General features: G+C 43.6%; 1 protein-coding gene across 1 annotated transcript in view; it reads right to left on the reverse strand.

Moving 5' to 3' along the window:
- The window catches only part of GNB5 (G protein subunit beta 5), an 81,188-nt gene that overhangs the window by 12,396 nt on the left and 46,343 nt on the right, over positions 1-22,449 (reverse strand). The window contains exons 8-12 of the mRNA XM_068275457.1: positions 16,594-16,737; positions 11,372-11,463; positions 10,247-10,295; positions 4,749-4,845; positions 818-984 (exon numbers count right to left, since the gene is read on the reverse strand). Coding sequence (XP_068131558.1) covers positions 818-984; positions 4,749-4,845; positions 10,247-10,295; positions 11,372-11,463; positions 16,594-16,737 — 549 coding nt within the window. The remainder of the gene's footprint in view (positions 1-817; positions 985-4,748; positions 4,846-10,246; positions 10,296-11,371; positions 11,464-16,593; positions 16,738-22,449) is intronic.

The raw sequence follows: 22,449 nt of genomic DNA on the forward strand, positions 1-22,449 counted from the left end.
CTCACTGAGGAGGTTACCGTAAGGTTGTATCGTACCTTATATTAAAATTCACAAGTTCACTGACCGTTTCTAGCTATGGTCACCCGATAGATGGCGGAACTTATTCTCCATATTTAGCAAATGTTGATCAGCCGGGGAGGCGAGTAAATAGCTCATTTTCCATGAATTGAAAGTGGGGTGCTGATCTCTAAGTTGTAGTACTAGTGAAATAGGGGTGTGGTCCGACCAAGTGATCTGGTGAATAATAGTTTCTTTCACGAGTTGCAGAGTGGGACTGTCTAACAGGAAGAAGTCAATCCGAGACCAGGATTTATGAACACTGGAGTGATGTGTTTAGTCTTTCTCACTGGCATGCAGTACTCTCCAGGGGTCGTATAGATTTTCTAAATAAAGTGTTTTTTGTAGGGAGGGGGTTTTGGTTCTGTTTGGGTGTGAAGAGTCTAGTTTGGGGTCAATACATATGTTAAAATCTCCGCTATTATAAGTTTTCCTTTTAAATGGGATTTGGCCTTACGCATGAGAGATTTTATGCATTTTAGTTGGCCAGAGTTGGGGGCGTATGCATTGACAATAGCAAGCAGCATTTTGTTAATTTCACATGTTATGATCATAAAGCGGCCATGTGGGTCTCTGAAGATCTCTTTTATGTCTACATCTAAGTTATGATGAAATGCAATAAATAAACAAACCTCTTTTGATTACCGGTATGGTTGACGTGAGACAAAGGTCCCTCCAATCTAGCCATGTTCTGAATCACAGCTGTTTCCTTCTGATTGCCATAAACTAGGGCTTATGCACAAGACAGAATATATCTCACCCTTAGAGTGTGATCCCATGAGCCCGAGCAGAAGGCGGTGCCATCAGGAGAAACACGGAGAGTGCTGACCCTGTTCTCATGTCCAAACAAGATGGACACTCTGCTGCCTTTCAGGACATCCCAGACATTGATTGTGTAGTCGTTGTATCCAGCAAACAGTAAGCGACCTAAAAATAAACAACATAAGAATGTACATACTATTTATTGACTACTGAATGAGAACTAGGATGTTACACTCAACATGCAGCTCTGGGGTGATATTTTCTAATTTACTTTGTATGAATAAATCCGATTGGCTTTTGCTAGGTATAATCCAGTAGGCAGAACAATACTGGCATATGCGTAATCCGTGGTTGGAAGGGTCCCCAACCCGCAGTGTGGCATATAAAATCCAGTTTTATTAAGGCATCAGCAAGGTTGATAAAATGAATAAGTTTTCAGACAACCTGCCCTTATAGCCTGCAATACAGGCATCCATCCACATATTTAAACAAAAAGACCAGAGACCGACGAGAGGTGTGTAAGCAGGTGATTCATTGCCTCTTAAAGTGACAGATACGTGCAGGTTTACGATGCAAGCACATTGTACTAACAGACAAAATCAAGCAAGAAAATATAAAGCAAGGTATTACAAGGATATCAGTATACAAGATTTAAGAACCACCGGGCATTGTGACCCTCCAGGATACACGCACCCAGGTGGAGCATCCAAAACGCCTCCCGCGTAATTCATTTGCTGTAGGTATCTCCTCCCCTAGCAGGACAGGTAGCCACCCCCTGACAGCTAAAACCGCTTATGTCGCACAGAATATGAGTTATCACAGGGGTGACCTCAATAATTCCATTGAGTGGGGAAGAAAAGAGTTCCACCTTACACGATGAGGGTTTTTTTTTGGGGGGGGGGGGGGGAAGACAGATGCTCGATAGATAATTTAAGACAGGTCCGACATGATTGATCGTTTTTCTGATCAATTTTCGGAAAGTCGTTGGGAAGACTGCAAACTCTGTGTATTAAGAACTAGGTTATGGAAGTTGGTAACAGTGGCAGGCAGGGCCTTGTTTTTAACATTCAGAGTCACTTTACAGTAGACATCCAGGCAAACTATTCAGTAATAATGTGCAATGCAGGTAACCAGTTACTTATATAAACTACATATGCATATAAAGATTACTAAGATTACTAAGAAACTTCATCTATCTTCCATTCGTTCAGCTTTGCAGAGTTCAGCAAACCAACCATCACAAGACAACATAGCCCTGCAGAGTATTCTCTCATTGCTTCCATCTGAAGATTGCACACCCACTGGGAATTGAACTGAACCTCCCATAAAGACACTTATCACGCCACTAAAAAATTATGATATGTGAGACTGTATAGTGCAAGATGCAAGTTTATAGCAAACATAAATGTTCTTCTATGATCTCTTTACAGCAATATAAGGTTTCTATCACTTGTCCGATAGCAGTGCATAGTGTGACCATGGCGGTAACTGCACGCTGGTCCAATGGCTGCACTGCTTGGAGGGCGCCACATTTCCTGAAAGCTTGTGTGTAAGATCAGCTAGAGTTCCACATATACATCATTTTCCTGGCAGCTGCAGCTTCCTTGTACTGCTGAAGCTGTTGACAGATGCTTTCATAACTGGAACTGAAGTGCTGATTGCATGCAGGCGCTAAAGATAGATTACTGGGCAGCAGAAAAGCCAGGCGAGAAATTCCTGCTGCAGAACAGCTGACTCGCTTCACAAAAGCAGGTTAATTGTTGCTGTCATTTTCCAACAAAACACATAGCAGGATCAGTTCTTTCAAGTAAAACCCATGACGCTGCATGCAGCAATACAATGTCAGGATCAATTGTTCCAGTTTCTATATCTGTTTACTGCCTGGGTTAACTACTTTCTATACACATTGGCCCATATGCAATTCACTTTTTCTCCTGAGTTTTCTCCTAGGTGATATTTTTAAACTTGTTAATAAAATGCCTTTTTAACTACCTGCGGACCGCCGCAGTATAAATCTACGGCGGGCAGGGGGCGCTGCGGTTCTGACTGGACGTAAACTCTACGTCCCATTCACCGCGCGCCTCCGCCCATCCCCGCCGCTGTTGCCGCTCGATCTCCGCCGCAATGTGCTGCCCTGCCGCCTCTATGACGGCAGAGCACTGTGAGCCAGGCAGGAGCCACCTTCATTGGCTCCTAGCCCTGTCATTCATGTAAGCTGTTCCCATTGGCTTACATGGAGTGACAGGGTCAGGAGCCAATGAAAGCGGCTCCTGACCGACGCACAGCGCTCTGCCGTCATACCGACGGCAGAGAGAGCAGCCTGCGGTGGGGACAGAGCGGCGGATTTTCGCGGCGATTCATCGGGAAGCGGCGGTTTACTAGACCAGCACCCTCTGGTCCTTAAGGGGGCAGAGGGTGCTGGTCCCGAAGTGGTTAAGCACCAGCAAGCAAGAAGATACCCTGAATAATTTTGGCAGTACTTTTTCATCTAATTTTTGGTACTGTTTCAGTTTAAAAGTGCTAGAAAGTTATTTAAAATCCAAAATAAAAAAAAGTATCTTCTAGAAGAAAACTCAGGTGAAAAGGTGAATTGCATATGGCCCATTGCTTTTTTATGCATTCATATCTATATGCTATTACATAATACTAGAACTACAATGTTTAAAAATACTTTGAATAAGCTCAATGGGGGGAAAAAATCATGCTGGAGATCTATACTATGCTAAAGCTTAATATGAGGAACGCGAGTTGTGCGCACGCTATGCACGTAGTGCAGCGTAGTGTAGCGTAGTGTGCGCTGGTAACATACAAGCACTCCATTCACATAACGGCAGCTCCACTCGTCCCACCCTGAGACCCATCAAGTCAAGTGGCTTTATAGGACGTGATCCCATTATGTGGGACCACCTGATAGAAGCTTGTGTCCACCAGAGGTGCTCTTTAGTCAAAAACACTGGAAAAACCTGTATATAAAGGCAGGCCAAGTCATCCATTGCTATCTTATACCTGGTGGTAACTGCAGCATTTCACTGAATTTCTATTTCCAGGGAGATCCTGTGAATGGAGCTGCCAGATGATACAAAAAGGGACATTGGCCTCAATTCACTAAGCGTTATCAAACACTTTATCAAACGTTTGATAATTTACCTCATGGGTAAAATCTAATTTTGAATTCACTAAGGTGTTATAGATTTATTGAATGTTTTATCGATAAAGGCCTCAATTCACTAAGCTTTATCAAACACTTTATCAAACGTTTGATAATTTACCTCATGGGTAAAACCTAATTTTGAATTCACTAGTGTTATAGATTTATTGCACATTTTATCAATAAAACATTTGATAAATCTACAACCCCTTAGTGAATTCAAAGTTAGATTTTACCCATGAGGTAAATTATCAAACGTTTGGTAAAGTGTTTGATAAAGCTTAGTGAATTGAGGCCAAACACTTTACCAAACGTTTGATAATTTACCTCATGGGTAAAATCTAACTTTGAATTCACTAAGGGGTTATAGATTTATCAAATGTTTTATCGATAAAACGTTCAATAAATCTATAACACTAGTGAATTCAAAATTAGGTTTTACCCATGAGGTAAATTATCAAACGTTTGATAAAGTGTTTGATAAAGCTTAGTGAATTGAGGCCTTTATCGATAAAACATTCAATAAATCTATAACACCTTAGTGAATTCAAAATTAGACTTTACCCATGAGGTAAATTATCAAACGTTTGATAAAGTGTTTGATAAAACTTAGTGAATTGAGGCCACTGTGTTACACTGTCTGCACACATCCATAACTGGAAAATCTTTTTGGCCGGTTTTTCCATTTTTCTTAAGTGAAATAGGATGTTACAAGTAACTCCCTATTAGAGGTGCATGATATACTGTATGATATACTGGAATATTAGAAGGAAACTCTTACCACTTAGGGAGAAATCAACACTCGATGCTCCAAAGATAATGCTTTCCTTAGAATAGATGGCTACTTCTCTATCTGCCCGAAGATCATAGAGACGGCACTGCAAGCAGAACAAAATGAAAAAGATTTATTAACACCAAACAATTTTTATATCCGATTGACTGATTTCCAGCATGTCTCATCTGCTTCCAATCGAGAAAGAGTTTGATTTTCTGCAGTACTGATCTCAAATTCTATTCCGGTCTCGATTAGAAGCAAATCAGATATGTTGGAAATTATCGATCAATCGATCTGAGTGAAAATTGCATTGTGTGTGTTTTAGCCTTTAGCGATCATTTAGTTAGCTTTCTGACTATTTTACATTAACATCCATTCCAGTCAACACCACATCTTATATGGAAAACCACAGCTGTTAAAAGTTCTCAAAATTGTACCACTCTAAGAAGCAATAAAAATTGTCTTTTCACTGCAACAAAGTGTTAATAGATGCATTATGCCATGCAGGTTTTATCATTTACTAGAAAACTGTTGCTGGTTAAGCATGGCAAAAGTTGTCCAATAGTAGTGGATGGGGCAGGTGAATGAGATACGGTGAGTAAGGATGGAGCAGATAGTGAGGTTGAATTGAACCAGCATTGTAAGGAATTGACTTAGTAGCATACATTGGGGAAAGAAGCAGCAGAGGAAAAGTAAACATTAGGGTTGGGTGGAACCAGTGCTTAGGTAGAGAACACACAAGTAGGTAGGACAAGTGAGGGGCAGAGTATTATGCCACGTGAGTGAGGTGGAGCAAACCACATAGAAAGATTGGCAGGACCTGTAGGTGGAGTATAATAAAGTGTCGGCAAGTCAAAGGAGCAGTGTGGGGAATAGCATACAATGTGGTGGTAGCACAAATGAGGGATAGAGCATATACTTTGGGTCATAGTGTCAGTACAATGGAATGTATTCATTAATCCACAGTAAGGTTGCCATTTGCAGCGAGCGCACAGCAATTATACCGGTAATCCTGACAGTGCATTGCACAATATGTGTGACCCGTTTTACCTGAGTAAAGGCTCATACACATGAGCCACAGCGGTGGCTCGAGCCATAAAAAAAAAAAAAAAAAAAAAAAAAAAAGCGGCGACAGCTCGTTGCCAGGTCCGTCTGTGCAACAGCCGTACACACGGCGCACAGAGAGACACAAATTCGGCGGAAGCTGTTGCCGAAGGTTCCTCCCACCCGCCGGAAGCTCCATACATTGTGTATGGAGTTGCTGTCGCTAGTCCGCATACATACGGCGGACTAGCAACAGTTGCGTCGATGTTGCGGCGAAGTTGCGACGACAGCTGTTGCCGGCGATTGCCTGGCTACAGCAGCGACGAGTGATGGTTCGGGGTGCGCGCCTCATACACACGGGCGACCTGTCGCAGCAACACGCACGTGTCACGTGGTTGCGGCGACAGTTGTAGCCCGTGTGTATGGGCCATAACACGTATGACAACTATGCCTCCATCATTGAAGTCATGACTACCATTGCCCCACCACTGCCAACGAAAGCACTATTTCCTGCCTACCTCTTAGCTTTTTTGGTAGTCAGTAGATAACATCACTTATGTTGACATCCTGGGCAAAGGGTCATTTAGTTTTTTTTTTTTTTTTTTTATGTACTTTGGGGAATAGATATGTAACAGCCATTATGTTATGTTTTAGAGTAGTCCTGCCACTTCTTTCAACAAAATAAACAATGGTCTGCACCACAGCAGAGTACACTTTCTGTATGACTTGATTCTTATCTGATTAGCAGCACGCAATAACAAATTATTTGTAGATTAGAAAGTTATTATTTTGGACAATGACTAACCAATCAGATTCTGTTTTCTGAGTGGAAGGCCCCGCCTCTTTTTCATCCCATGCTTCCAATGGCTGCTTAGTAGATCATGTGACTCAGCTAAAGCTGTAAACTGTTTTTCCTTCTGGGAAGGTCAAACGGCAGTTGCATTACTGTACACGGCAGCTGCATTACTGTACGGATACCCTGCCCATTTAATTCTTCCTTTTTGTTAATTTACTTTCAATTGCAGTAAAATGTCTTTTCTACAAGCCTTTCTATTCCAGCAACAGAAGAGAGTCTTCATTTCTACACATGGCTGCCCAGAAGACTGTCACTTGTGATGTGTGATATGATCTGCAGTGCTCCTAGCAGCTGCTTAGTGAAATCACACCTTCCTGTCCTGGCCCAAGACATAAACCTACACAAGCGAGTACACAGCCAGGATTTATGTTAAACTGGAATAAATAAGTGCACATAAGGACATGCTGTTAAGATATCGTAGTGGCAGCTTTCCCTCTGACTGTTCCTATTTTTATAAGATCTAATCACCCCACTCCACGGCTCACCAGGGAATGTGTATAAATGGCTGTACTTGATTGCATATTAAATTAAACTTCATAAAACTGGATAAAAAGTGGATTAGTCAGCTTGTAGTTAATTTTGGAACGGAATCTTGAAATAAAAAAATCTGACTGGTTGATGTATCATGAAAAAGTCACCTCTCTCGCTAACCAATCTCCCATAAACAGCAGACTGGTAGTGTGTTTTTACATCAGTGCAGAGAACTCCCTCCGACCCAGTAATTTTGCTGCCAGGCTTTAGAGGGCCTTTAAACTGACACTGAACAAATCAAGAGTGGGTTAATCCTTGCAGTCTTATAAATGAATGAATAAAGACTGTGTGGTAACTGCAGCAGTGTTGCCCAGTAGAGTAACCCTCACAGCAGTAAGGGACCTAGGAGCCAGGGAGGTATTTGTCTCCCCCCTTCAGTGCTCCGCTGGTAGTCTGTTCTGCCCATAAACAGAGTAGAGCAGTAAGACTGAATATTAGCTGCTCCAGTGCTGCATCAGGTCCACTCTCCTCCTCTCAGCAGTCAATGGCTGCCCACTGTGCTGGTACTTCCTTACAGCTGGTGGACATTCCTGCAAGTCACCTGATGCTGAACACTCACCAGCCTTACCAATTGGTAAGGAGGAGGAGGGGAGTGGATCCAATGCAGCACTGAAGCAGGTAACACTCTTACGTGCTCTCCATTCACATAACAGCCACTCCACTCATCCTGCCCTGAGCCCGACCACTCATCCCGCCTTGAGTCCCGACCACTCATCCCACCCTGAGCCCCATCGAGTCCAATGGGAATGTGGTAACTTAATTTGGAGGAGTAGAACGGGGGAGAAGTTTAGGCTGGCCACACCTATTGTTGGAGGGATGGGGTCGATGGGACAATACTCACTCTATTTATGGTTACTGTGGCAGCAAAGTGTCTGCCTATTGCAGTGCTATGTAATGGCTTCTTAACCTCATCACATTCCCCATTACTGCAGCAAATATTTACCAGGTACCACTTAGCAAATGTCTTTATGTCAATAAAACAATAAATAGCTGAATGGATTATTCCTATTAAGGTCTGTACAAAAAAACAACAAATAAAAAGCTGAACCAGATTGTGGATACTCAGTAATTGAGAGCAGTCTGCCCAATCTAAATCACTCCGCATTAGTCATTGCTCTGTAGGCTGAAGCCATTCCTCCCTGCTAACTAACAGCCACTTATGTCTTCACATTGGTTGGGATGTGGAGGGTATGTCAGGAGCAGCAGCTGGAGGCTGCTGAGGAGAAAAACGAGGCACTAAGAATTGTGCCAGATATCTCCCTTTATTGTACAAAAACACTGTTTTCCTACTTTTTTATGCTGAATTAATACACAGCAGTGTTGATAGAGTCCATGCATAAACTGTAACTGAATGGGGCCTCTAAAAATCCACACGTTTTTCCTCAAACTCTACAATTGATCTGCAGAACTCCAAACAATAATATTGTATTGTGTTTCCAAGCCCTAACTCTTGCGCATGCTACAAAATTGTTTTACTTGTTGCTGCCTCTGCCACTCTCAGAGATTTGCCCAATTCTAAGTTCTTTACTTGAACCTGTTAACAGCCACAAACGAGTTATCTCACTTTAAAGAGAACCCGAGGTGTGTTTAAAGAATGTTATCTGCATACAGAGGCTGGATCTGCCTATACAGCCCAGCCTCTGTTGCTATCCCAAACCCCACTAAGGTCCCCCTGCACTCTGCAATCCCTCATAAATCACAGCCATGCTGTGAGGCTTTGTTTACATCTGTAGTGTCAGTCTCAGCTGCTCCCCCGCCTCCTGCATAGCTCCGGTCCCTGCCCCCGTCCCTTCCCTCCTATCAGCAGGGAGGGAAGGGATGCAGGCGGGGACCGGAGTTCTGCAGGAGGCGGGGAGAGCAGCAGACTGACACTATAGAGATAAACACAGCCAGCTCTGACAAGCTGTTTGTCAGCAGCGTGGCTGTGATTTATGAGGGATTGCAGAGTGCAGGGGGACCTTAGGGGGGTTTGGGGTAGCAACAGAGGCTGGGCTGTATAGGCAGATCCAGCCTCTGTATGCAGATAATATTCTTCAAACCCACCTCGGGTTCTCTTTAAGATAATGCACTGCTTTTGTCTTCAGCCAACCAAATGGTTGTGCTGTAAATTCTTGGCTTACTTTGATCTCTCTCTCCAAGCAGAAAACATAAAACATGTCCATAAATACACATTACAGCAGTACTAATTAGAAGCTAGGAAATCTAAAAAAAAAGAAAAAAAATGTGCTAAAATAAATTGGCCTTGAGCACTTGAAAGCCTCTAAATAAATTGGCTGCTAAAGGGTTAAATACTCACACCTATAGTGCTATATGTTGACTGAGAGCACTGATGTAAATTGTGGTCAAACTTCTATCTAAGCCTCTTCTTGTGCAGTTTATTGTATTTTAGCCAATTTTCTGTATTGAATCCCACTCTTTTTGTTATAAAAAAGGGTGGTTTAATATAATTCTCACAGGTAATAAGACAGGACAGCAATAAAAATCTGAACGTGGCTGTAATTGCTTCCCACATTGCTGATAGCAGTTCCCCTTGAGCAAGTACTGAGAACCAATGCCCTATACTGCTGAAAGGATTTGTAATAAGACAAACAGCTGTCAGAGTTTACATGCTAGGCCTTGCAGCACATTGTTTGCTGCAAAACGGCACATGCACAGTTATAGAAGTTATGGAAGCTTTGAACAGCTTGCAAAACATTAACAAACAGTTCAGTATAAACTGTGTTCTTTCCACAAGAATGTGGCCTGCTTCTGTTGCTGCAGGCCCCTGTGTGAAGTGCAACTGTAAGCATCATTTGTGTTGTGTCAGATATTGGCATACTCTGTGGAGGAGGGGAGAAAGCAATGATTTATAAAGAGCTGGAAGGTCTCAGCAAATATACAAACATGAGCAGATTTTATAGTCGCTGTGCATATAATCTTACACAAACATTTGTCTGAGGTTAAGAACTGGTGGTGATTGCCAGAAAAATAAGCAAATATATGAGTAATGGGAGAAAAGAAAAGCACAAGTCAGGGCTGCACATCACGTGCGCTCCCATTCATCATCTGCAGCACATAAGTGTCGGCAAATTACCGTGGCATCGTCTGAGCCTGAGGCAAAGGCATCTCCACTGGGGTAATACCTGTGAAGAGAGAAGGCAAGCATCACTCTATCTCCCATGATGCAACATATTGCACTCTGACCATGCATTGCAGATGTCATTATATATCTGCTAATCAGGTGTACCTGTAATAATCATTGATTTATCACTTTATAACATGCACCAATAGCCAAATAACAATATTCTTTATAAAGGATCCCTATTACCAGTTACTGATGAAACATTCTCTTATTAAGATTTTCAAAATGTACATTAAAAAAGGCAAGACATTCTGAACAAGTTTATATGTACAGTTTATATACTGTGAGGTAAATATCCCATGGAGTCAACACCTTGGTATTTGTATTAAAGCACAAGTGTAGTCTGCTATTTTTTATGCATAGTAAATTTGCATTAATCATTTTGTTAATTGCATGGCTGTATATTTTGCAATACATTTGTCTGTGGTACCAGGCTGGCCGGCAATTGTAGCTCTATTTCCTGCTTATGCTAGGAACACACTATTATACAGTATTCCCCAACCCCATCCTCAAGGCCCACCAACAGTGCATGTTTTGTGGAAATCCACAGAGGTAGTTCATCAGCTCTGCTGAGGCACTAATTACCTCACCTGTGCACGTTTGTGGTTTCTTGCAAAACATATACTGTTGGTGGGCCTTGAGGACAGGGTTGGGGAACTAGGCACTATGAGATTTTCTGTTTTATTGCTCCTCCCCATCCCATCATCAATTACATAATAATTCAGGAACGAGCTGGGAGAGGTCCACTATTCAGTTGGGAGGGGGTTGGGGAAGAAGCGCCAGGTAAATAAAAGTCAACTTTTTCCCCTGCCTCAGTTGTCCTTCAACTTATTTTATTCTACGGTTGTATTTCACTTGTAAAAAGACCCATTAAAGTAAAACACTCCGAATATTCAGGCATTTTAGACTTACAGAGCATCTCCTTGTTGTCAGCATATCTGCTTGTAGCTGCAGGTAACAAGGCATATGGTACTTTGTGCTCCCACATGCATTATAACACTAAGAACAGATGATTTGTGTGCAAGTAATCTGTGCTTCCACAAGCTATATGTATCATGGCATAAATGTTATACTGACCTTACACTGTTGATATCAGACTCGTGAGTTTCAAATGACTGAATGCACTGCCCAGTCCTCATATCCCATACCATGGCCTTCTTATCACATCCCTAAATAAACATAAAAAAGGCACGAGTGAGACCAACTGCTTTATACTACATCACTTCTAGACCTGTTATAATATTACATGTAACAGAGGGCATTCTGCAACAGAAAGGCAATTGTTTCATTATTATCACTATTTTAGCAGGATTTCTGAAATGTAACACTTGCAGGTTTCCCCTGCCTGTCTCAGCTCTGCTCTGTGACTGGTGGGGATAGAGAGGATGCTGGACCCACTGAAGTGGAAACAAAATGACATGACAAATGTCAGCTGGATTCTAACTTGTCACTGTCAGTTCTCTATTTCCACAGCAGCTTCCCAGAGACTTGTCAGCCACACCAGCTCTCTCAGGTCCCGATTCCTGGCATCACCGCGGCAATGTGCCTGCAGAAACATTAACTGACTTAAGTGGTTGGACCTTGAATTTCACAGTTCATTAATATTGTCATTTATAATAACTAGGGGGAAAACTGAACTCAGTCCTACCTGCCTCTTCTGAAGGAGGGCTGCTGCCAGGCTCAGTGTACATTTCAGAGGAGGTGAAGAACACTATAATTTCATATAGTCTATGAAAACCTTGGGAATGCTTGGAAATCATTTACACACAATAAGGTTTCACACTGTAAACCGGTGGTGGTGGTGCGAGGTGATCGCATGATCGCATTGCCCCGCAAAACATAGCCTTCGGGGACTTTTTTGTATTAATCCCCCTTCTGGCTGAAAGCCAAACAGGAAGTGAGGCTCTCTAGCGCTCACTTCCTGTGGCAGAAATGAGAAATTGCACAGAAGTGTATCAAAAAAATACACTTCCACGCATGCGCGCCGCATCGCCAACGTGAAAACCATTTTAAAAAGCTACATCTCCATAGACTTACATGACTTACTGTCCGACACACATTGCCGAGCATGTTGCACGTCAACACACAGTCTAGCTTCAGATACGCCACTTGCATACTATGTGAAAGGCCCATAGACTTTCATTGCCCTAGTGTCACCCTGAGGTAAAAATGAAAATGTCCCAGTGTGAAAGGGGCCTTAGGATTTCCTACAAAAAGAAAGTACCATCAGGGGAGCCTCTAGGCACAGGCAGTACAGGCCATTGCCTGGAGTGCCATTGTTCCAGGGGCGCCATGTTGCTAGATTAAGCCACGCCCCCACGGGTGTTCGATTACTTGCTTCTAATGCATCTGCTTAGCATAAGTTGCAGTCAGCTGCCACTGTGTCCCTCTGTGCCTTGTACATCCCCCCCCCCTTTGTGCCTCTTTCTGTCCCTTTTGTGCCTCCTTCAGTCCCCCTGTGCCACCTCTGCCTCCTTATGTCCCCTTGTGCCTTTCTTTGTCCCCCTGTGCTACCTCTGCCCCCTATTCCTCCTTCAGTCCCACTCTGCCTCCTTCTGTCCTCATGTGCCTCCCCTTTGGGCCTCATTCTGTCTCCCTGTGCCTCTTCAGTCCCCATGTGCCACCTCTGTCCCCTGCGCCTTCCTCTGTACCTCCTTCTGTGCCCCTTTATGTCTTCTGTCTCCCTGTGGCTCTGTCTGTCCCCCTCTGCCTCCCCTTTGCCTTCTTCTGTCACCCGCATTGTGTATTTTCTGGTGAAACGCTGCTGTATTGTGTATTTTCTGGTGAAATGCTGTCCGCATTGTGTATTTTCTGGTGAAATGTTACCAGCATTGTGTATTTTCTAGTGAAACACTGCCACAATAAGTGTAATTTCTGGTGAAACGCTGTCACATTACGGTTATTTTCTGGTGAAATGCTACCGCATTATGGTTATTTCCTGATGAAACGCTTCCGTAATACATGCTTTTTTCTGGTGAAACGCTGCCGCACCACAATTATTTTTTGGTGAAACACTGCCACATTACGATTATTTTCATGGGGGGTGGGGGGGGGGCACAGGTTTTCTCGCCTGGAGGGACAAAATGGCTAGAGGCGCCCCTGAGTACCATGTACATGTAAGCAAGGTGCACATGAGATAATTTTACCTAGAACACAGGGTACTTGCTAGTCTTCATAAGGAACACTGCTCTATATGAACCGATAGAAAATTCACCAGAAAGGGCATAATATCAGCTCGCGGCATAAAGCTGACAGATATGGAACAACACAAAAGCCTGTGTCATAAAGCAATCCTAATATAATCTACTTGTAACACACGATCACTAATTTATATATTACTATTTTTTGTCTTATATCAAAAGGATTGAATTCACCCCATCAGCTTTCCAAACTTAGTAAAACATTGTCTAAAACAGGGGTGCCCACACTTTTTCGGCTCGCGAGCTACTTTAAAATTTGCAGAGGCCAGGAGATCTACCAACGTCCCAAATGCTAAGCACGCCCCCCCCCCCCCCCCCCCCGACGTAGGTTAGCCAGGTGTATGTGCCTGCAGCATAGGTTACATGCCCTCAGTATAGGTTAGCCAGGTATATGGGCCCTCAGTATAGGTTAGCCAGGTATATGGGCCCTCAGTGTAGGTTAGCCAGGTATATGGGCCCTCAGTGTAGGTTAGCCAGGTATATGGGCCCTCAGTGTAGGTTAGCCAGGTATATGGGCCCTCAGTGTAGGTTAGCCAGGTATATGGGCCCCCAGTGTAGGTTAGCCAGGTATATGGGCCCCCAGTGTAGGTTAGCCAGGTATATGGGCCCCCAGTGTAGGTTAGCCAGGTATATGGGCCCCCAGTGTAGGTTAGCCAGGTGTATGGGCCCCCAGTGTAGGTTAGCCAGGTATATGGGCCCTCAGTGTAGGTTAGCCAGGTATATGGGCCCTCAGTGTAGGTTAGCCAGGTATATGGGCCCTCAGTGTAGGTTAGCCAGGTATATGGGCCCTCAGTGTAGGTTAGCCAGGCATATGGGCCCTCAGTGTAGGTTAGCCAGGCATATGGGCCCCCAGTGTAGGTTAGCCAGGCATATGGGCTCCCAGTGTAGGTTAGCCAGGCATATGGGCCCCCAGTGTAGGTTAGCCAGGCATATGGGCCCCCAGTGTAGGCATATGGGCCCCCAGTGTAGGTTAGCCAGGCATATGGGCCCCCAGTGTAGGTTAGCCAGGCATATGGGCCCCCAGTGTAGGTTAGCCTGGCATATGGGCCCCCAGTGTAGGTTAGCCTGGCATATGGGCCCCCAGTGTAGGTTAGCCTGGCATATGGGCCCCCAGTGTAGGTTAGCCTGGCATATAGGCCCCCAGTGTAGGTTAGCCTGGCATATGGGCCCCCAGTGTAGGTTAGCCAGGTATAGGGGCCCCCAGTGTAGGTTAGCCAGGTATAGGGGCCCCCAGTGTAGGTTAGCCTGGCATATGGGCCCCCAGTGTAGGTTAGCCAGGCATATGGGCCCCCAGTGTAGGTTAGCCAGGCATATGGGCCCCCAGTGTAGGTTAGCCTGGCATATGGGCCCCCAGTGTAGGTTAGCCTGGCATATGGGCCCCCAGTGTAGGTTAGCCTGGCATATGGGCCCCCAGTGTAGGTTAGCCTGGCATATGGGCCCCCAGTGTAGGTTAGCCTGGCATATGGGCCCCCAGTGTAGGTTAGCCAGGTATAGGGGCCCCCAGTGTAGGTTAGCCAGGTATAGGGGCCCCCAGTGTAGGTTAGCCTGGCATATGGGCCCCCAGTGTAGGTTAGCCTGGCATATGGGCCCCCAGTGTAGGTTAGCCAGGTATAGGGGCCCCCAGTGTAGCTTAGCCAGGTATAGGGGCCCCCAGTGTAGCTTAGCCAGGTATAGGGGCCCTCAGTGTAGCTTAGCCAGGTATATGTACCTGCAGCGTAGGTTAGCCAGGGTCCTCTGGACTTCTGGAACCTCCGGCAGGCAGGCCGCTGGCCAATAAGAATGTCGGGGAGAAGACGGCAAGACCCGGCGAGGAGAGTGGGAGTAGAGAGGCGGCACAGCCGCTACGTCATGGCTGGGGGCGGCGCCGGGCATGTTACAAGCACGCACGTTGCAGGCTGCCCGGCGCTGCCCCCAGCCATGACGTAGCGGCCGCGCCGCCTCTCTCCTCCCTCTCTGCTCGCCGCGTCTTCTCCCCTGCATTCTTATTAGCCGGCAGCTAAACATGCTGCTGGCCGCAAAATTTAATGAGACGCGGCCAAGAGGTCGCGATCTACCGAGAAGGCGGTCGCGATCTACCGGTAGATCGCAATCGATCTATTGGGCAGCCCTGGTCTAAAAGCAGGCAGAAAAAGAACCCCCATCTTCTGCCATACGGCCACAGGGTCCTCATGAACTCGCTGTAATGGGGTGCTCAATACTTACATATGCTCTACCCACAAGTCAGAAATCAACAAGGCAAATGAAGCTTCAAATGATTCACATTAACTTGAGGATAACATGAAATTAGTTTAGTTCTAGACACTGACTATACATAAACTAAGGACAGCTTCATAGTGTGCTTACATTTCAAATGTAACCTGAAGTGAGAGGGATAGGGAGGCTGCCATATATATTTCCTTTTAAACAGTACCAGTTGCCTGGCTATCCTGCTTATCCTCTGCCTCTAATACTTTTTTCGCCACAGCCCCTGAACAAGCATGCAGAACAGATGCACTGACTGAAGTCTGACTGGATTAGCTGCATGCTTGTTTCAGATGTGTGATTCAGGCACTACTGATGCCATAACGATCAACAGAACTGCCAGGCAACTGGTATTGTTGAAAAGGAAATAAATATGGCAGCCTCCATATACTGTACCTCTCGTTTCAGGTTTCCTTTAAAGTAATGGATATACCAATGGATATAACAGTACCATCTGGTTGAGCTACTGCTGGGTAATGACTGGAATGGACATGTTCATGATCACAGGGCTTTCACAGAGACATTACAAAGGAGTCTGAGGAGGCTTTTCAAGCAGAAGCAAGAGTTGACTGATTTTATAACATATCATATAGAAACATAATTCAATGTGTGGAGAAAAAAGAACTTGAATGCTTTTGATTTGCTGTGTTTTGTGTATCCCTCCCCCCCCCCCCCCCCCCCCGCCAGGCCTCACAGTGGTCACACAGGCTCCAGCAGATAAAGGTACATTGTTGCTGTGATTCATCCTACTATATTCATACTCTTGCTATGATTGTGTCCTGACAGTGGAATAGTCAAACAAAAGTTTGTGATTTCTTTCTGTTTAATGTAAGAAGACAAACTGTTTCCAGCACTTACTCCAGATACAAAGGTATTTCCTGTCTCAGAAGGTGCCAGATCGAGACACAAAACATCAGCACCATGTCCATGGAAGCTCTGCAACAGCTGTCCACTCTCCACATCCCACAGAGCACATGTACCGTCTCCACTGGCTGTGAGGATCTGAATGAAGAGACAAGCATAACATGCGTCAGCACTCAGCACATATTATTTCCACCTTATTTACCTTGTCCATTAGGCACTCTGACTGCTTTATTTATCTGACACACAAGCTATGTGAACATGATTCAGTAAGACCGTAAATAAACAAGTCCATTTAACAGGCCAAAGTCCAATATTGAAAAGTACATCAACCCACAGCAATGGCTTGTCATTGTTCCAACTGGTCTAAACTGACCAGTGTTCAAATCCGGTCACTGTGGAATGCTATGCAAATATGTCATACGTATGTCATTTATCCACTCCTACTGCCACCCATAAATTATGAATACTTAAAGAGACACTGAAGCGGAAAAAAAATGATGATATTATGATTTGTATGTGTAGTACAGCTAAGAAATAAAACATTAAGATCACATACATCAGTCTAATTGATTCCAGTACAGGACGAGTTGAGAAATTCCAGTTGTTATCTCTATGCAAACAAGCCATTAAGCTCTCCGACTAAGTCTTAGTCGTGGAGAGGGCTGTTATCTGACTTTTATTATCTCAACTGTAAGTGAACGGTTTACTTTTTCTCTGCTAGAGGTGAGGTCATTACTTCACAGACTGCTCTGAAAGAATCATTTTGAATGCTGAGTGTTGTGTAATCTGCACATATTATAGAATGATGCAATGTTAGAAAAAACACTATATACCTGAAAATAAAAGTATGAGAATATTTTCTTTGCTGCTAATCTTCTAGTAATTATTCATAGTACACAACCAATTCACTATATCATATTTTTTTTTCGCTTCAGTGTCTCTTTAAGGATAGGCAAGTTTGCATGGCCAAATCTAACAAGTATTTTGCTTCCCATTGGGTGGGCTAGGTGGATGGATTGTTACCAGAGCATCATTTTACATGTATGGAGTTTACCGGAGATGGATGCTACATACATGTGTACAACAGTTTAGCTGTAATAAAGTTTTTACAATAAATATGGCAAATGACATGCTCCATGCCAAAACAGGGTCCACATTCTACCCAAGGTTTGTGTTACTGAAGAGCATAAAAGTAGGCATATATGGACTGATACCAGCTCCATAATGCAAAATGTTAATTACTCTTCAATCAATGTATTACTTTGAACCACTAAATCTTGTTTACATTTTGGCAGAAGCCTGATCTGAAATTGATCACTTTGCCAGTTTTGTATTGCGCAGATGCAACACAAAACTATGCAGCTACCAAACCTCATGCTAACCTTTTGACACTTTCCATCAATGAACAGTTAAAAATCAATAGCAGGTTGACCAGTCAGCAACATGGGGGTTAATAAATCCCTGGCAGATTCTACTGAAGAAAAACAACAACTAAAAACATGCCTATAAAGTAATAGAAGAACGGGCCCCTTGCACTTGACGTGGACAACAAGGCTTTGCAGAGCCCCTCCCATGCCACGGACCATGGCAAGGGGAGGGGGATAAGCCACTAATTTCCTAAATAAAAGATCATATATATATATATATATATATATATATATATATATATATATATATATATATATATATATATATATATACACACACACACACACACACACACACACACACACACACACACACACACAGATACATTTTGAAATATCAGTTTGGTGCTAAAAGCACAATTCTAAGCGGAGCCATGCATGTTATTACCTGACCTGAGTATAGTCCTCATCTGCCCTGTATTACATGTTAAACATAATCTCTCTACATCCAAATTCACAGTTGTTAAGTCGAGATATAGCTATTAATCGTCCATCACTGATACTGTATCTTAATAAATAATTCACACGAAGCTACGTACACACCGAAAGATAGAATTGTGTAAAACAACCAATGAACGATCGTTCCATGTCCAAGATCCTGTGTGATTTAATGTGAATGACAGCAGACGACTGCAACCGAAATACCAAAAGATTGTTCACCGATAGGATCATTAAACAATGCAGGATGTAGGCAAAGTGCTATTGTGGACACGTTTGAAAACCCTTCATAGCGCTGTACACACGGCTGACTATAAGCAATTATGGAACAAATGAATTAATAAAGGATGTGTGAAATTGAAATTATACTAAATCAAATCAGGGGCCTAATGCAGACAAAAAAATGATCCTCAATAGAGTTCAGGAATCTTGAACAACCAAAATGATGATTTTGGTTGTTCAAGATTCCTGAACTCTATTGAGGATCATTTGTTTGTCTGCATCAGGCCCCTGATTTGATTTAGTATAATTTCAATTTCACACATCCTTTATTAATGCAGTAAGCACGTCGGTTAACCTAAGGAACTTATTTAACCCTACATATTACAAGGCTAACAATAAGTAGCTTCACAGTCTGTGGCCAAACGAGACAGATCTGGAAGTTTCTGCTGTGACAAAGTTCACAGAGTCATCTGACAATGCCATCATCCTGCGCTGCACCTACACACAGCACTGGGGTCTCCCTCACAGGTGTGTGTGTTTAGAGGGAAAAGGAGCATTGTTTAGGCATGTTTAGGCAGGGCACACTTTTGACCCTGGAATATTGTGGGTGGCTTTTCATCATTTAAAAATCACATTTTCATTAGCTTTTTCTGTGCACATTTTTTTCATTCACATTCTGATTTATTTTTTTTACAATTTCGCCTTAGTAACGAGGTATGCAGAAAAAAGCAGAATGCAGTCTGATTTTTTTTAGCGCAGGGGAAAATGCGAAAATGGAACAGGATGATTGCAAAAAGACCCCCCAGTCGCAATCGGCCCATTGACTTTCATTACATGTGCAGCAGTGCATGTTTCCCGTAATGCCGCAAAATGCGTGCGAATGATACAAGCATACACTCTGCCTTAAGGGTAGCAACACAGTCCATATTTTAACAGATTAGATAAAAACATTGATTGACTTTGGCCCCCTGCACACTGCAAATCTGATTTGCGATTCCAATTTTCCCTGAATGCTATCAACACAAGAAGAAAAATGCAGGAAAAAGGCAGCATGCAGTACTGATTAAAAATCGTAATTTGGAATCACATGTAAAATCGTGTCAAAATCACAAATCAGAATCGTAGTGTGCAAGAGCCCTTAATTTATTCTGAACACAATAATGATTAAATATCTAAAGCCTGGTACACACCATGCAATTTCCCATTAGATAGATGGGTCGAATAGATAATTTCCGACAGGCTCGATCTGATTTCCGATCGTTTTTCTGATTGATTTGCCTAGAAGCGATCAGAAAATCTATCAGAAAAACGAGCATCGGAAATCCAATCGGATCTGTCAGAAATTATCTATCAACCCATCTTTCTTATGGGTAATTGCATGGTGTGTACCAAGCATAAGGCACTAGACATATTCTGTATTAAAGAACTTATTTAACCCTGTGTATAATGGTACTAGCAATAAACAGCTTTCACAGTCTTTGGCCAAACTGGACAGATCTGGAAGTTTCTGCTTCCAGAAGGTGACTAGTCACAGAGTCATGTGCTGTCATCTGACAATGCCATCAGTCTAGCTGCAACTATACACAGCCCTGGGGTCTCTCACAGGTGTGTGTTTAGAGGGAAAAGGATTCAAGTATTTTAAGAAACACAGTCAATATTTTTAAAAGATAACATGAAAATTGGATAAAAACATTCAGGCCCTTTTACACTTGTATTGAAAACCTGCGTTGTGTTACCCTGTGTTACCACAAGGTTGCGCAATGGCAATGCCAGGCAATGGGGCTTTACAAACTCTCCATGTCACGCCAGAGTGCCCTATCTGCCACAAATAGTGATGAGCGTAATAACCTAATTACAATTTAGTGAAATTTCGTGTAATTTGTAAAATTACTATTATGGCCGCAATCGAAAATTCGTAATTTCACGTTTATGCAAAATTTCGTAATTGCGATTGTTTTTCGTGATTACAATCGTTTCCATAACGGAAAAGAATGAGAATTTTGTGTTTAAGGTGGAAATTTGGCCGGAATTGTGTTACAGTCCAGAGCCTCCTCATACATTTAACCAGCTGAGCGGTCTGGACGAGCTCAGCTCGTCCAGTACCGCCGGAGCCTGCCGCTCAGGCCCAGCTGGGCCGATTTGGCTCAAATAAAAAGCAGCACACGCAGCCGGCACTTTGCCAGCCGCGTGTGCTGCCTGATCGCCGCTGCAGTTCGGCGATCCGCCGCATGCAGCGGCGAAAAAGGGTCCCCCCAGCCGCCTGAGCCCAGCGTAGCCGGAACAAAAAGTTCCGGCCAGCGCTAAGGGCTGGATCGGAGGCGGCTGACGTCAGGACGTCGGCTGACGTCCATGACGTCACTCCGCTCGTCGCCATGGCGACGAGGTAAGCAAAACTTGGAAGGCCGCTCATTGCGGCCTTCCGTGTTATTTCTGGCCGCCGGAGGCGATCAGAAGATCGCCTCCGGAGCGCCCTCTAGTGGGCTTTCATGCAGCCAAGTTTCAGTTGGCTGCATGAAATAGTTTTTTTTTTATTAAAAAAAAAAACCCTCCCGCAGCCTCCCTGGCGATCTTAATAGAACGCCAGGGTGGTTAAACTAACAGCACGTGCAGGGACCTTTGCATTATCAGATATTGCAAGGCCCAAAACGAAGTGTCTCAGTATGCATGGCCGCTAAGTGCACCTTGACAAAGAGCACCTGTCTTGGAAGTGACTGCAGGTAAAGCCTCCTGATACATTTAAAGCGACAGCACATGCAGGGACCTTTGCATTATCAGTAATTGCAATTAAATGAGTGACTTTCCTGAGTTTGGTCATTAAATTTGCAGAATTACCGGTACTATTAGAAACGAAATTACGTCCATTTTTGCAATTAAAATTTGTTTCTATAGAAAACATGAAATGACATGTTAAACGTGAAATTACGCAATGGAAATTACGCTTACGAAATTCTGAATTACGGTTTGTATGGCAATGATGGAATTACGTAGCAGCAAATCCGTAATTATGGAAACGAGAAATTACACAAATTTCGTCTCAACACTAGCCACAAAGTCAAAAGCATGTTACCGGTCAACTTCCGTGGCGATGCAGCAGAAGGCATTGAAGTTAATGGGTGACACATACAATTTAAAAATGTTGGCAGTGACAGTGCGTTGCACATACGCAGAATGTCGGTAATAGGAGTGAAAAACCGCGGGAATCCCGGTGACGTACTTCCGGTCCAGCAAGTAGTAGGTCACGCGGCGAGGGGCGTGCAGCCCTATACATATGACCATGTCAGCGCACTCTGCCACAGGGTCATATGTTTTGTGTATTGCGGCGGGGCATCGCACCAGAAACGCACACCACAAGTGTTAAAACGGCCTGAATAATAAAAAAAAAAAAATAAGGCCCTCTCCATCAGTGTTATCAGCGTCCACTCATTTTAAGAGTTGAATAGTGTTAGTCCATTGTATTGATTCTGTGGGACATTCATGTAGCTGAGAACGTGTGGGTGGGGGGCACATGAAGTATGGAAACAACACTGCATTAGCTTTGTACTGCATCAAACTGTATAAACCTCAAGGCTTTGCTAATGCCAGTGACATTCATTGGATTTTTATGAAGTGGTAACTGGTTTACCACATCTACAACCCATCTTTATTCTTATGTTTCTTTATTATCAGAGGTAACTGCTGTAGTTTGATGTTCAGCTAAACTACATTTTTTAACTCACTTCATTAATCCATCTATCAACAGAGTACAAACAGGGCAGCCCCCGCA

This window comes from Hyperolius riggenbachi, chromosome 3 (assembly GCF_040937935.1).
Source record: "Hyperolius riggenbachi isolate aHypRig1 chromosome 3, aHypRig1.pri, whole genome shotgun sequence".
NCBI lineage: Eukaryota > Metazoa > Chordata > Amphibia > Anura > Hyperoliidae > Hyperolius > Hyperolius riggenbachi.